Raw genomic sequence first — 16,527 nt, 5'->3', positions numbered from 1 at the left:
TCAAAATAAGACTACCTCCCAATTTATTCTAAAAATTAGAATTAATAATTTTTTATTTTAGAATAGAAGATATATTTTAATTAATAATTTGTTTAAAAAGAAAAAAAATTGCAATATATTATTCATTGGCTAAAAAAATGGCATTATGCTAGGTGGCGGTTAAAAAAGGCCACGGTTAATATATGATACAATGTAAAATTTCTAGTCGTACTACGAAAGTTTTTCAAATTAAAAAAACTTTTATATAAATACGTCCATTTTTATATATTAAAAAAATAGTGAGATATTCAAACTCTAATTTTGTAAAAATAATTAAGATTCTTCTTAAAACTTTCAAATGATGCAACCAAATTATTTACAATTTACACGTATAGCTTCCTCGGTTTAATTGTTACCGATAATTTCAAAGTATTTTTTTTTCTATCAATTTATATTTTATCACTATATATTGATAATAATTTTTCATTGATATCTTTTTTTCCTCTCTAATCATTAAATTTTCGAGATTGGATTACTTTTACTTTATAAAATTTTTAATTTAAATGATTAATTGTTAACATGCAATTTTTTTCCCCTTTAACTTTACAAATCATAATGTAATTTTAAATATAATAGCGAGAAAGAAACCAAACCCCTCTAAAACAAAAATTTTGTGGGGCTTAGGGTTTATTGTACGTACCTCAACAAATTGTTATGCTTCAGCCAAATTCCTTGATGTTGGATACCCCCTCTTCACGCAGAGCTCCAAGCAATTAAGGTGGCCCTTTGTTTCGCTATTAGAATGAAATTAAAGCGGGTGTTGCCCCTCTCAGATTGTGCAAATAGAAATAAAGTTGCAATTTGGTAAACAAAATTAAATAAACTAAAATTTAGTTATTCAACTTTAGTTTATAATGATTTGGTCCTTTTAGTCTAAATGAAAAATCTTATTAAAATTAAGTATTAAATTTTATTATATAACAACGGATGGATGGAGTGGAGGAACTCTCACGCGGATTCTAGAACCATCCATAGAGGATTCTTAATCCCTAAGGAACAGTCAGCAGGTTTTTGTACCATGGCCGTTCGTTTCAATTCAACCGACTCTCTAGCCGCGTTCTTCTCTCCTATAAATCCCAAATCTTCCATCAATCGATTATAACGCCCACCAATTCCATTCCATTTCCCACACAAAGCACATCAGAATTTCCTTCCATTTCCAAATCCTAAACTCCCATCCTAAGTTTCTCTCGATTTTGGCTATGGCTGAACCCGATCCTTCCGTGCAGCAACTCGAAATGGTATAGTATCATCCTTCCTCTTCGCATTTCTCTTTTTCGAATTTATTTCTCTTGTTTTATGATCGGAATTTGAAATTTCTCCATCCCTAAATCGTAACCTGATCGGATTTCTCGATTCTTGTGCGAAATCTGCTTTTTCTGAAGCTATGAAGGTTGATTCGTTGATATTTTTGGTTGAATTTTTGTTTCTGAATGTTGGAATTGGTGTTTAGGCGGCTAGGGCAGAGGAGGAGAGGCTGAAGTACCTAGCGTTCGTTCAAACGGCGGCGTTTTTCGCGACGGCGTGCTTCTTTAACGTTTATGGCTACGCCAAGGACCGGTCCGGTCCGCTGAAGCCCGGCGTCGAGACGGTCGAGGGCACCGTGAAGTCCGTTGTCGGACCGCTGTACAATAAGTTCCACGGCGTTCCGATTGAGGTTCTTAAGTTCGTCGATCGCAAGGTTGGTTTCTTACTTCGCTTTCGTTCTTACATAGCTGCTACTGTTCTTGATTTTTCATATGGCTATATGTACGACAATGATTTGAATTTGTTATCTGTATGATCTTCGTACAAATTTCTCTTGCATTTCTTCTTGGATAGATATACCAAATGGTTCTATGATAAAACATGATCAATTATTTACGTTTCAATTCCATTTTCTCCCTCCTTAACTTTCAAGATATTTGTCCTTAATAAAAAAAGTCTCTTACTTTTACAATGACTTTAATAGTCTTTTATTCCATTTTGAGGCAGTATTATGGGACAAGAAATGGGTATTTTAGTAGTTAAAGGACTATTTTAAAAGTTTAGACCAATGGTTTGTTGATTGGTTGGTTTTTTTATTTTTTTAAAGTTCAGGATCATTTTTAAGTTTGTGAACAAAATGGTTGAAGATTAGGGCCAAAATGGTTGTTTTCTAAAGATCCCAAGAACCAAAAAACGCTGAGCATTAAGAGTTGAATTCTCTTATAACACCAAGAAATTTAACGGGAAAATCATTTTGTTTCGATTGTAAATGTGCAGGTAGATGAGTCAGTGACCAAGATTGATCGCCATGTTCCTCCAACCGTCAAGCAAGCCTCCTCGCAGGCTGTGTCCGCAGCACAGCAAGCGCCTGAGGTTGCCCGATCTGTAGCCTCCGAGGTCCGACGCTCCGGCCTCAAAGACTCCCTCTCTGGGATTGTGAAATCTGTGTATGCCAAGTACGAGCCCACTGCGAAGCAACTCTACTTCGAATACGAGCCTAAGGCTGAGCAATGCGCGGCTTTGGCATGGCACAAGCTCAACCAGCTCCCCGTCTTCCCCCACGTTGCGCAGGCCATCTTGCCAACAGCAGCGTACTGCACCGAGAAATACAACGAGACTGTGCGCACCACAGCCGAGAAGGGCTACAAGGTCTCTTCATACCTTCCATTGGTGCCAACCGAGAGGATTGCCAAAGTGTTCAGCAAGGACAGAGTTGAGGTGGAGCCATTGGTGAGTTGAGAGGCCTTGGATTTCTTCTTGGCTTCTTATATCTTATGTAATAGGAAACGTAATAGATCTTTGTTCTACTGAATGATTTAACTGTTATGTTTGAGAAATTATTCAGTGTGGCAGTCAGAATTTATACTTGTTTGTATGTTGGTATGTTGTAGTTTTTCTGAGGCTTTGTTCCTTTGGCATCAGAAATAGCTATGGCATTTACTTTTGAGGGGTTTTGATGAATATGAACTATATAGTTACGATATTATACGAGAAAAACAAGGTTTAAATTTTGTTGTCTTCTTTTGGCATTTACTTTTGGCCTTTGGGTTTGTTCTTGGTTTTCTTATTAGTTTCTTTTCGAGAAAGAACTCTGTTATGAATCTTGGTTGGATGTGAATGATAAGTATTTTCAATTTTCATTTACTTGTAGTGGTTTATTCTTTTATGACAAATAGAAGAAAGTATTTCGATCCTTGATTTGAATTGAGAAGAAGGGAATTTGCAGTTGTCTGCCTAACCGTGCAGGTGTGCTGCTAGAATGATACAGAATATTGTATCGGCCCTAATGATTGATAAGTTTACAAATTCAGGACAAATGGGAAGTGTGCTAACTTAAAACTATTGACTGAAAAATGATATAAAATGTTGTACCGACTCTCTCTCTTTTATTATTGGTAACTTTATAAATTCAAGACGAATGGGAAGTGTGTTAGCTTGAAGTTGAACTATTGACTTTGGATTTCTAATGGTATGAGAAAAAAGATCACCATTTTTAGTACCGGACAATGGGACGTAGATCGAACTTACAATCTCTTGGCCGAACGAATGTTCAGTTTTATCTTTTGTGATTTAATATTTTTTAATAAAGATAGCTAATAATAAGTTTATATGTCATGATTTTATATGAGTGGGCAAGAAAGTGGTAACTTTTTTTTTCCTTAACAATAGAAACAATTTAAAGTCGACTTTAACTTGCTAGCTTGTCAATTTTAGTAAATGACGTGGCAATGATTTGGAAAATTAGAGTTTTGGTAAATTTAAAATAACAGTAGTTAAATTAAAAAAATTAAAAAAAAAAGGAAAAAAGAATGAAGGTTAACGAAACTTCTCCTCCGCCACTTTTTCGATGGAACCCCACCTCTGCCTCCACCGTATACTTCGCCTTAAACAAGCACACACGAAAAAACACACACACATTGGAAGCCCTAATTTCTTAGCTCTTACAAACTAAATTCGAGTTTTAAACTTGGAGCTTGAAGACAGATTCTAAATCGGGAGGATTTAAGAACTCTGACATAATTAGTTTGATAATAGAAATCTGCGCTTCCTCGCGCCGGCGGAGAACTTAGTTTCTCTGGTATTTTCGCTTCCTTCACCGGCGGCGTTGTCGAACACGATTTATCGTCGCCGTCGTCGTGTTTCGCCCTCGATTTCGTCTTTATTGGGAACGACGCTCTCGCCAGCAACCTGGCCATTACCCATTTTTTCCCTTCCGATTCCAAGTCGCCGTCCATTTGGGACTTTTTCGATAGCCCCATTTGAAATCCAAACATAGGAGAAAAGAAAAATCCCACAAAAGGGGGGAAGGGAAGAGAAAATCGTGGCAAATAAAAAGTGGAGTGAAAATTAAAAAAAAAAAATCTAATTGAAGCGCTGGGAATAAAGAAATAGAGTTTTTTTTTTTAGAATTAGAAGAATAAACCAACAGAGAGAAAGGGGACTTTGTGGGAAGATGAAGAGAGCGAGAGAGACACGATGGAAGGAGATAGCCTGGCTTGGTGGGAAGAGCTGCAACCGAAAAAATAAAGAAGAAGAGCTCCGATTTTTTCCTTTTTTTTAATTCAACTCCTGTCATTTTAAATTTATCAAAACCCTAATTTTCCAAATCATTTGCCACGTAATTTACTAAGATTGACACGCTAGCAAGTCATGTCAGCATTTAACAGCTTAGTTAAGGTCAACTAACGGTTATTAATTTTGGGACCATTTAGAACAATTTTTCAAATTCTAGAGATGAAAAATGTTTCTTTTAAAATTTTAGGAATCAAATAGATACTTAACTCAAACTTCAGAGATCAAAAATGTCTATTTTAAAATTTGAGAGACCAAATAGACACCTAATTCAAACATCAAGGACCAAAAGTGTATTTTTCCCTTAATTATACTATGTAAGCTTGTCATTCGTCAATTTTAATACTTTCAAGGAGTAACTAAAAATTATTTTTAAACTTAGTTCAGCGATAACGGACGCCTACTATTTGACCAAGAGATCATGAGTTCAAATCTTCCAATTTCGTATAGTTGACCAAGAGAGGTTTTAATCTATGCCATATCAAGACAATTTTCTATGTTCATGAACCAAAAAGTTAAACTTCTAGCAAATTTATTTTCCACTTAATGTTGCATCTAGAAACATTTTGTGGCATATCTCAGTTTTTCATCATTATAATTTTGGTAAATTTTTACTGATTCTCTCACAAATTCTTTGGGAAATTGACTTAAATGACCTTCAAAAGTTTATGGAATGCTCAAATGACCCACCTTCTCAAAATGTGCCCAAATGACCCAATTGAATATTTAATTAAATTTAAAAGGAAGCGTAATTACAGTACTACCCCTTAGTTCAAAAATCAAACTATTTGTTCTCCTTTCGCTTCCCCTTTTTCTTGGCAATTCCTGTTGAAACAAAGTGAAAGAAATTGATTTAATCATTAAGGTAAGTTTCGTTTCTTTTAATTTTTCCATTGCTCCGTCGATTTGAATGGTTAGGGCTTCGTTTTTTGTGTGTTGAGGAGTTGAATGGTCTTTTTCCGTCGATTCTGTTTTCATATGTGTAGATGAACGAATACATGAATGTTAATGCATCTATTAGGTATTTTTCCGTCGATTTCGTTGTCTGATTTTACTTTTTTTTTTCGTTTCATGTTATTTGTTGATTTTTCCTTTGTTATTGTTCTGTTGAAGTTGAGGTCTATGAGATGTTACGTTGATAGTAGTTCAGTTGTGTGGCGGGAGGTTGAAGAAGAAGAAGGAACGTCACTCTTGTTAATCCTCTGTTATTTTTCTCGGGTCGACCTTGGACGAGGTTCAGCCCGAGGTATTTGAAGAGGCTAAACCTCGAGGTTAAGCCCGAGGTATTCCGAAGGTTCAAACTCTTCCGAATACCTTGGGCTCAACCTCGCCCGAGGTCGAACCCAAGAAAAATAACAGAGAGCACAAACTATCGAGCAACTTTAAATTTCAATCCTTGCTCGAGGTTTCTAAGCATTTGGAAAAGTCCTCGATCTCAACCTCGGGCGAGACTGCACCCGGGAAATTTTTCAGAGGCCTACTAGAACCTCGAGCAAGGTTTGAAATTTCTTCTAAACATCGCTCGAGGTTGAGTGTCTTTCAATTACCTCGGGCTCAACCTCGCTCGAGGTCATTCCCGAGAATTTTGACAGAAACTTAACAAACCTTGAGCGAAAGAACAAATTTCTTCAACCTCGCTCGAGGTCCATCTCACTTCGCGCGAGTTTGCCCTTCTTCTTCAACCTCCCACCACAAATATTTTAAATAAACCCCACATCCTCACCCACAGAGACTAGAGACCTCAAAATTGACATAATAATATACTTAAGAATCAAGAACAAGGAACACACAAACAGTAATCAGTTTTCCTATTTTTCAAAACATGAAATACACAAGAAACAAACTTAAATCGATGCAATGTAATTCTTGTATTCGTTCATCCAAATACCGGAAAACAGAATCGATGGAAAAATAAAACATTAAACTCCTCAACAGCGATGGAAATCGAAGCCCTAGCATTCAAATCAATGGAAAAGAGCAAAAATTAACAGAGAAGGAGATGGAACGAAAGCGATTTCAAACGGAGAAGATGATGGAACAAAAGCGATTTTGAACAGAGAAGGAAAAGAGAAAGAGACGTCCGATAAATGGTTTGATTTTTTGAATAGAGGGGTAATAGTGTAATTTCATTTCTTTTTAAATTCAATTAAATATTAAACTGGGTCATCCAAGCACATTTTGAAAGAGGAGGTCATTTGAGCATTTCAAAAACTTATGAAGGTCATTTGAGCCAATTTCCCAAATTCTTTCATGGATCTATTTTGTACTCGAAGAATCTTTCTATCAAATATATCTTTTTTTGAAGTGATTTTGACAAGAACAATTGTTCCAACCTTTCTCATATGCGACATATCATCGATTTGATAAAGTACATTGTCTCCTACATATCAAATCATCGCGATAGAGGCAATTTCATCCATTTCTCAAACTTCTTCCATTATCATGGTTTCAAGAAGCCTTTCACGACCTTTTCATAACATTAGTCACTTTTGTACGGTAGAAAGGCCCTTAATATTATCTTCCTTCGTCAAAGGGCAAAATCCTATATTGTCGTGACTAATTTGAAATGGAGAGTAGAACCGTCTTAGTTTCTTTTTGAAATCTTGATTCGACAATACTATACTTCCATGAACACGCTTTTTTACGTATGAATTAAAGAAATATACTACAGAACTCAGTACAATGTAACACCAAATTTTTAACCATATCATAGCAAATATCTTAGATTGAAAAGTTAAATGTTCAAATCCCCACTCCCGTATGTTGAGTAAAAAATAAAAAAAAAAGAGGTCCGAATCTTTTTTGTCGTCTGTGGTTTTCTTATCTAATTTGAATTTTTTTTTCCTTCTAAGTCTTTTGATCGTGTAATGAGGAACAATATTTTAACTTAACTCTCAAAATTATTCCCTAAATGACATTCTTTTAGATGTGACAAAGAACTTTCGAAGTTTTTTACTAACTCACTCTTACATCAAATTTTCATGAGGAAAAATTATGTTTTTTCGAGTACAGGGTGGAGGTTTGAAATTTTGACCAAAACAGCAAAATGTCTTAGTCCCCGAACTATACTCTTAGCTTTAACAATGAAGATAACATTAAAGTTGTTTTAACAATTTAAAATTAAGAGTTAACTTGAGATTTTGAACACGAGTATAATTGAAATTCATCCCAACCTCCCTAAATAAATTGAACCGTATGTATTGTGCATCTCTATTTTACGATTCATTGTCACGTCATATTTTTTTAATGTAACCATGTCATATTTTATTTAAAACAACCTTAATGATTGACGGTAGAGAACAGGGATTTTTTTAAAAAAATATTAATATTTTAAAAACTAATTTTTAAATTATGCTTATTTTCAAATTTAGTCGTAAAATATTGCTTATTTGAAACATATTAAATGTTTAATACATTTGTTGAAATTTATTCTAAAAATAATGTTTTTGACACTTGATCTCTTAGAGACGAACATACTATTCAGTTGTCTCCTCTAAAAGACGATTATAAGACGTAGCGTTCTGTTAACACCATGGTTCATAATACAAGAAAATCGATAAAATGTGAAAAAAAATCAACAAAATGTCACTAATTAATATATATATATATGTATAATATTAATATTAATTATTTTTAACTAATTTAGCAATGGAAAAATGTTTATTTGTTAATTTAAATATTTTTTATGATTTTTTAATAGTTTTAATTTTTATAGAAATAACCATCGACATCGACATTGATATTTTATCGATATTTCAATGAAATTGATATGTCGACATTTTCATCGACATCGACATTTAAAACGTAACACCACGTCTGGTTTTTTTAAAATTGAAAATAGGTACAAAAACTTTTTTAAGAGATGACAAACCGTGCCTTTGGACTTGTTGCGGGTCCCTAAACAGACACAAAGAAAGGAGAGAATCCATACCAACTGCACCTGACCGTCCAAGATTTTTATTTTTTAACAAACTTTAACCTAAATTAAAAATCTAACAATATGTTATAAGAAAAAGTCAAACAAAATCTTAAAACAAATTTAATTGAACTAATTAAACATATTTAAACTAAATCTAACTTTAACAAATTGATGAAAATTAAATATATTCTTAAATTTAATTCATCTCTTAGTTAGATTTAAATTCAAATTCTAACTCAAATTAGATTTTTTAGCTTCCCAATATAGATTTAGTTTAAAATTTTAAATATTTAATTAGTTAAATCGATATTTTAAAAATTGGTTTGTATTAAAATTTCGTTAGATTTTTTTTTAACGAATTTGTTTTCTATATTCAGTTAATTTTTCGGAAAAAAGGAAAAAAATATTAGAAGACTGCCAAGTGTAATATATATATATATATATATATATTTTTCTTTTTGAAAGTTAGAATATTTAAAAAATGAGTTCTGAAAATATTAGTCTTTAGATAATAAAAAATTAAAAAAATCCTATAAACGAAACTTTTGAAGCATAGTTTGAACAAATTTTATTAATGCTCTACTCTTTGGAAGATTATGATAATATTCAAAAGGTTCTGTGGATACGAGTGGAGGGGAAGAAAATTAGTTGCAGAGCTACCACCGAGTCCAGAATCATCCATCATCTTTGCCGATCTGATCCAAAATCCTTGTCGTCCTCCATTGTCATCTTTCTTCTGAGTTCTTCAATTCCATTGCAATGCATTTTCATCTCCACAGCCACCACCAGCTCTACGGACAGAGCTCCAATGGGTAACCCTTCAATCTCTCTCAGATTCACCATTTTCCTCTCCCTCTCTCTCTCCGTCACCCCCTTCGCTCTCTCTCCCAATTACCACAAACGATCCTCTCCTCCGCCATCGCAATCGCCGATTCCCAGAGCTACGCCCTCGGATTTGCTCAATCTTCTCGGTTCTAAACCCCAAGCTTCCGCCGTCAACCCTAGCGTAGCGCAGGAACTAAAATCTTGCCTCAAATTCCTCGTTCCCTTCCATCCAAGCTCCAGGAGACGGAGCTTGAGGTCGAACAGATTCAGTGGCCGGATTAGGAGTCGGAGAGACGAGGATGAGCTCGTGTGGTGGCCGCCGGAGTCGGTTCTCGAACTCGCTCGGCTTGCTGTTGACTCTGGTGGAGACCCTGGGGCTATCCATCGCGCCCTTGATCCGGCTGTGATCCCTGTGAGTGTAATTTCTTTCCTTATTAGGACGTTCTGTTGAAAAAATCTAATAAAATTGCAAAATGTTGACATTGAAGTGAATTTTATTGATGCACGGGTTGAGTTTCATGAGTCAAACAGCATAGTAGTGACATCTAAAATGATGCATCGACTTTTTGTTAACAAAATTTGACCATCTTTTATAGGATGACCTTGAGAATTTTTAAATCGTTAATGTAACATTGAGAACTTGATTAGAGGCAAAATTTAGAATTACCTAATATATTAGGGCCACTTTAATTATTTAGCTTGTTCATTACTATGTAGATGTTAGAGAGTTTTAGTGTAGTCTAGTAGCTTAAGTTTGTTGGTTTAATGGTCATCTCAATATTGGACAAGTTTTCAGTTTAAATCATTGTAATTAGTGTTCCTGCTGAGTGTTGTGAATCAAATTAATATGCAAGTCTGTGTTGGCTGCTTATCTTTGGAGTATATGGGTTAATTTTAATTAGAACCACATAAGCTTTTCGGTTAAATCGAACATGATAATATGATACTCAAATAGTAAGTCTTGAGTTTAAATCATAATTAGTTTATGTATTGGATCTCATGAACTGAATTAAAGTTTACCTGTCAAAAAGAATGTTGAGAATAAATTACTCTATCTCAATAGTTTAAGCTCTTCAGTCAAATTACGAACAAATAATGAATTTCTATCTTTGCTCTTTATTTTGTGATAATTGAAAGTCTTGTGTTATGTGGTGATGATAAGGTTAACACATTAAAAAAAAAAATTTAAATAGTTCAATTAAGATTGGTAACCAAGTTCATTAACCCCTACCCGCTTTAGTAATGTAACAGATACCCAGCATTGACGGATCAAAAAGACACAAATGCGAGCTCACAAGAACACCATATGGGAGACGCTTCATAAGTGAGGTGTATCTTTATACTCCAAGAAGTTTATATTTATGATCCTTATGACGTTTAATAGGGACTTACAAATGAAGCTTGGTATTGAAATTGCAGGAACTAAATTCATACCTTCAGTTTCTGTTTGAGATCATTGTTGCTCGATCTGCTGCAATGGGATTAAACATTACATTGGATCGCTTCGATTTTTTTCACGGTCATCTTTTTATTGCCTTCGACAACAACAGGCTCGGTATTCTGTGAGTTTTTTCTTTCATTTTTTCCTCCCCGAAACCTGCTATTTGATCTTTGGAGATTTCATGTTTTCTCTTAGGTGATATGTAATGTAACAAGTTTTGCATTTGGCAGGTTTCATGCCAAAGAATTCCCAGCTTATGATGAAAAGGTTTTTCCATACAACATGGGTTACTGTCAAATAGGTATGACAAAGACAAACTGTATGATGCATAATATGCTATTTTTTTTTACTTCTCATCTCCATAGAATTGAATGCTTTTTCACATGAACGGAAGCATAGAGTATTAGATCATTAGCCTTGACATAAAACCACATTCTGTTTGATAACCATTTGGTTTTTAGTTTACTTTCACACGTGTTTCTTTACAGGGGTGTTCATTGGTCCATCGGTGTCGACCATCAACCCTTTGGTTTTCGGTCCATTAGTGTTTTCTTCTTCTTTATTTCTCTTTGTATAAATCGACCGACCATTTGCAGAAAGGTCGGTTGGTTTCGAATGGAGGAAGATGGGTTTCGAATGGAGGAGGGAAATGGGTTTCAAATGGAGGAGGGAGATGGTGTTGAACGCTGGAAGGATTTGTCTCTCCTATGTACATCTGGTATATCCATTGCTGAGAAGACAATGAAAAAGGGAGAAAGATAATAGGAAGAGATGAGGAGGAAAAAGAGGAAGAGAGATATGGAGAAGAGATAGAGTAAGAAAGTTGAAAGAAGAAAAATTAAAGAAAAAATTAGAAGGGTGAGAGAGGTCGAATGGAGTAGGAAAGGAAATATGAGGAAAAAGAGAAATAAAGGAGAGAGGGAAGGAGAAAACATAGGAGTATATGAGAGAGAAAAGGAATGGTTGAGGGAGAAGACAAGATTAAATATATAAGATAAAATAAAAAATAAAAAAAATAGCAATTTAGGTGAATCACATGAACAGCCTGGGAAGATTTCAGGAAAAGAAAAGGAGAGAAATCACTAATAAGTGAATTACGTGAATAGAGGGAGGAAGGTATTCACGTGATTCAAGTGAAAGTGATACGAAAAAGGAAGTAGTTTTTTTTTTTACTATATATTGGACTTATCGGTCGACGGTTGGTTCTTGTAGGTTCAATGGAACGGACCGACCAAGTCTTACCTCTGATTTGCCCACCTCTCAAACCGACCAATCGACTTCGATTCAGTTAGTTTCGGTCGGTCAGTTCGGTTTTTTGGTAGCCCTTGAACACCACATTTCTTTGTTTTGTTATCTACCTTTTAGAAATGTTCTCAAAACCCAAATCCAAATTTGTAAACTTAAAAAGTAATAATTAAAAACTTTTTTTTTATTATTTTTATTTTTTTTAAAATTCAAAGGTGAAAGTAACATACCATAGAAATTACTAGGAAACCAGCCTAATTTTCAAAAATAGAAAACTAAAAATAAATGATTATCAAATGTGACCTAGCTCGTTATAAAATCTCTTAAGAAGCATGCTTTGTGTTTAAGCTAGGTCACCTCAAACTCCTCCAGACTCCTCTCCTTGTCATATGTGCTTCTTACTTAAAAGCAACTCTTTTAATTAACTATGGTTAAGTTAAGAAAGAGAAACTTAGACAAAAAGTTGTTGCTTTGCTTTTGTTTGATCTTTTCACCTAAAGTTACCCCTTCTCCCCTCTATAAGATATGGAGGGACATGGAAAAAAAACTAAAGAGAAAAATATGGATGAGACTGAACTTGAGAGAAAAATATGGATGGGCTAGAAGTCTAATGGTAGAAAAAATGCAGGCAGATGGCCGAAGTCTAATGGTAGAAAAAATGCAGACAGATGGCTGATAGGGATAGCAGAGAAAGAAACTAAGTATAAAAATCTCTCATAGGTTCAGTTGGTGGGAATATTCGTTCATCAAAACCAGAAGTAAAAAATTTTGGTAGATAGAGATTCTATAAGAACTTTCAAGGAATGGGCCAGATTGGGTCATAAGGGTCTTGATACTACCACTTGGATATGGAAGCATTTCGTGCTAATGTTCATGATTTTGATTGCCATACTAGTGTCTTGGGAGATATATCTCGAAAAGTATTTAGTGCCCATCTCGACGAACTCTCTGTCATTTTTCTTTGGCCAGGAGGATTCATTTGGTTACAGGTTTAAAATTTTAGAACTTTGTGATGTAATTTTCTAATTTACTTTTTAGATTTTGTTGACTATTTGTACTTTATCTACTTTTTTCTTCAACAGTTAAACCTCATAGAAGTCCTTTCCCTCTCTCTCTTATTTAAGAAAGGAAGATAGTGATGTTTCTAATGCTTAGTTGTTTGCTAATTCTAGAATTTGTTAATGTAGGATCTAATGTAGCCTATGATGATTCAATAAACTTGAGAAATATTCTCTGGTTGGCACCAATGCCCAGCAATTCTACCAAGGACTGGGAGGCACCAGGTAATCTTTCCTAGGCTTTGAAGTTATCGTCTACATCATAGTAGCCACTGGCCATCTATCTCGGATGCAACCTTCCATTGCTCGTGATTCGTCAGCTCTTTTCATAACGTTCCTATTTATTGTTTTTCGTTTTTCCTTTTTCGTTTCTTATTTCTTCCTTTTTAAAATGGAAAACATAACTGTATTTAGTAATTGTTTCTTGTTTTTTATTTTTTATTGAAAAAAGAGACATAAATATGTTTTGTAACCATTTCTTGTTGTTCTCTACAATTTTAATTTGAAAAAAAAAAGTAAAATTTTTAAATGAAAGTTAATTACTTTTTTGGTAAGGAATAAAAATTAATTAATTAAATATTCAAAATTTTTATGTTTTACTTATTTCTAAAATATTTATTATACATTTTGTAAGTCAAGAATGACAAAGTAATGTTTTTATTTATGTTTTGAAAAAAATTGAAAAATGGAAAATTTTGTCTTTTCCAAAATTTTTACAATTTAAAAAAATAAGAAACAAAAACAGTTACCAAACTCTTAATGTTTCTAAAAAAATTGTTAACAGTAAACAAGAAACTTTTAAGAGTTTTCTAAGAAACAAGAATCTTTTAAGAGTTTTCTAAGAAACTAGAATGTTATCAAATAGACCCTAAATATGAACTTTTTATTTTCTTTTCTTAGTATAACACGTGGGATGGGGATTGAACTTCATAGTCTCTTGATTGGAGATATATGTCAATTACTATTTACCTATGCTTGCTTTGGCGTCTTATGAAATTTGTTGAGATGCACATAAAAATTTGTTGTTCATATTTCTTTTAGAAGAGAGAGATTTGTTACCTGTCGAAACTATGCTACATTTTTTATTATCTTATTTATTTTTCAACTAAAAATGTCCATGATAATTGATAGGGGTTCTTGTGGTGCTGGATGCTCATCCAGATGGAATTATATACAGAGATATCATACCTGAATATGTACATGTAGCAAGAACTATCTATGAAGGTTTGTTTCTCTAACTTTCTCCTTGGCTCTTGATTTTGAGATTTTTTTGGTTAAATTATAAATTTGATTCTCAAACTTTGAGCATGGTGTGTATCCAACTATTGAGCTTTTAAAAAGTTTTGAACTACATTTTTTAATTTTGCAAAATGCATCTATTTATTTTTTGTCGTTAACATTATTAATATAATGTTGACATAACATGTATATTTAATAGTTCTTCATTGATTGACGTGATGTAACAAGCTATACAAAGTTAAATTATAAGTTTAGCATCTGAACTTTTGTGGTTACATTTGATGGGTCTATGAACAATCAATTTTGTGTTTAATAGATCATTTATTTATTAAATACTTTTAAAGTTTAAGGGCTTATTAGATAAATAAATTAAATTTCTATACTTTTTAAAGTTCAAGGATCTTACACAACCCTAAACTTATAATTTAACCTAATTTAATCAATTTAGTTTTGTTAATTTATGTATGTCATCCATCTATCTCGTCATGGTGCATCAACTAGAATATTAGCTATTCATTTACTATACTAGTAATAGATAATAAAACGAATACTAGTAATAGATTCTAAAACGAATACTAGTAATAGATACTAAAACGAATACTAGTAATAGATACTAAATCGAAACATAACTCGAAGTTCAAAGATGTGATTGAGGGACTAAATAGACACTAATAATTTATGATTTAATGATTTGATTGATTTACACAAGTGATCCTTGTTTTCCAGATGATCTCGGGGAGACTGTGGTTGATGTCAACTACTTGGACACTGGCAATCCTTTGCCAAATTTCCAAATCTTCATATGCTAATTATGATGATACCATGATTCTAATTTGTCAAGATAGAAGAATCAATTTGAAACCATCATGTTTTAATTATGTACTTTTTTTTCTATCTATTCCTTTTCATTTTCTTGAACTATAGAGTCCTTTTTACGTCTCCGTTTCGTATGGTGACATGGGGGCAAAAATAGAGAAAAGAGAAGGATGAGATTTCTTTCGCTTTTGGTAGATCAGGTGTGCCCTTGATGATTGCATTGTTGTGCTAGGGGCACAAGGAATTAAGGGTGCATGGCTAAAATAATTTTTGTTATCGTCAAAATCACTTCTTTTTCCATTGGTCATATTTGACAAGGAAAAAATTGATTTTAGAAAAGTTTAAAATTACTTTAAATTAATTTTTAAGATATCATGTTGAATGATGATTTTAGAAAGTCAATTGTACTTAAATCTTTTTTTCTAAAATTACTAATTCTAGTAAACATACCTATAGTTAAATTGAAATTGGAGTTAGAGACCATCTTGACTACATGATCAAATAAATTAAATCAGCGATCAAATTGGCCTACTTGAACATAATTTAATGGATAAAATATCTATTACTACCGTAAATATTTAAAAATAATTGAAATTAATTATTAACCTGTTAATTTTTTCTGCAAAGGCTCTTGTCTGTATACAAGGATTCCTCGACTTGACTTTGATTTTCAAAATCCAAGAACGGGATGGAATATAGAAAAGATATAAGCGAGAGATGTAACTGAAAATAAAAGACAAAAACATATCGTTCCAAACAATTTATAAAATGTGAAAACAATGGAAAATAGTTTTATACGGTTGATTACCTTATCAGATTAGCCTCGTGTCATTTGGACTTAATTCCAATTTAATTTATTCTCTATATTTCGAGTATAATTTTAATTTTGTTCTTATAATTTAATTAAATTTTTACGGTCACAAATTCTTCTTCGATTGACTTGAAAAACTCACTATAAAACCATATAAAACACCACCTATTACCATATAAATAGAAAGCATATCACATATTTAAAATATGGTAGCATATTGTATTAATAAAGAATATTTTCATAATCGACCAAATCACAAGGACACAATTGAAATTTTCAAAACAAGCATGTAATTACCCAGTCCAAATGAGAAGGATAATTAATAATTTAACTTAAATATTTAATCTATAAATCAAAAATTTTAAAAAACATACCCAAATTAAACCTTATGCAGGTGGAAGCTTAAGTATGAATTAGTGACTAAAATATATGTTACAAAGTTGTAGGTTCGAATCTTCTTATTATGTATTTATGATATAATATTTTAAGAAAAAAATGAAAATTTTCGTTCAGTATCTTGTGTTTTAAAATTGTACAACTTTTTATCTTGGTTAAATATAGACTTTTCAAGATATGTTTCATATTAAATTTGACT

General features: G+C 33.0%; 2 protein-coding genes and 1 pseudogene across 2 annotated transcripts; 2 read left to right on the top strand and 1 right to left on the bottom strand.

Moving 5' to 3' along the window:
• Positions 1–1,050: 1,050 nt before the first annotated feature.
• On the top strand, positions 1,051–3,017 carry LOC111015336 (Rubber elongation factor protein (REF)). Its single transcript, XM_022290335.2, has 3 exons — positions 1,051–1,280; positions 1,493–1,720; positions 2,284–3,017. Exons 1-3 carry the CDS (start codon positions 1,242–1,244, stop codon positions 2,743–2,745), a joined length of 729 nt encoding a protein of 242 aa, XP_022146027.1. The 5' UTR covers positions 1,051–1,241; the 3' UTR covers positions 2,746–3,017.
• A 147-nt stretch (positions 3,018–3,164) lies between these two features.
• On the bottom strand, positions 3,165–6,767 carry LOC148211019 (cyclin-dependent protein kinase inhibitor SMR6 pseudogene; annotated as a pseudogene).
• Positions 6,768–9,062: 2,295 nt separating this feature from the next.
• On the top strand, positions 9,063–15,223 carry LOC111015232 (T-box protein). The gene is made up of 7 exons (XM_022290188.2): positions 9,063–9,734; positions 10,574–10,651; positions 10,742–10,884; positions 10,994–11,064; positions 13,196–13,291; positions 14,198–14,290; positions 15,032–15,223. Exons 1-7 carry the CDS (start codon positions 9,072–9,074, stop codon positions 15,112–15,114), a joined length of 1,227 nt encoding a protein of 408 aa, XP_022145880.1. The 5' UTR covers positions 9,063–9,071; the 3' UTR covers positions 15,115–15,223.
• Positions 15,224–16,527: the final 1,304 nt, after the last annotated feature.

This window comes from Momordica charantia (assembly GCF_013281855.1).
Source record: "Momordica charantia cultivar OHB3-1 chromosome 6 unlocalized genomic scaffold, Mcharantia_2.0 BLBB01000006.1, whole genome shotgun sequence".
Classification (NCBI taxonomy): Eukaryota; Viridiplantae; Streptophyta; class Magnoliopsida; order Cucurbitales; family Cucurbitaceae; genus Momordica; species Momordica charantia.
The sequence above is the reverse complement of the archived record's forward strand: the minus strand, read 5'-3'. Positions and strand labels throughout refer to the sequence as shown.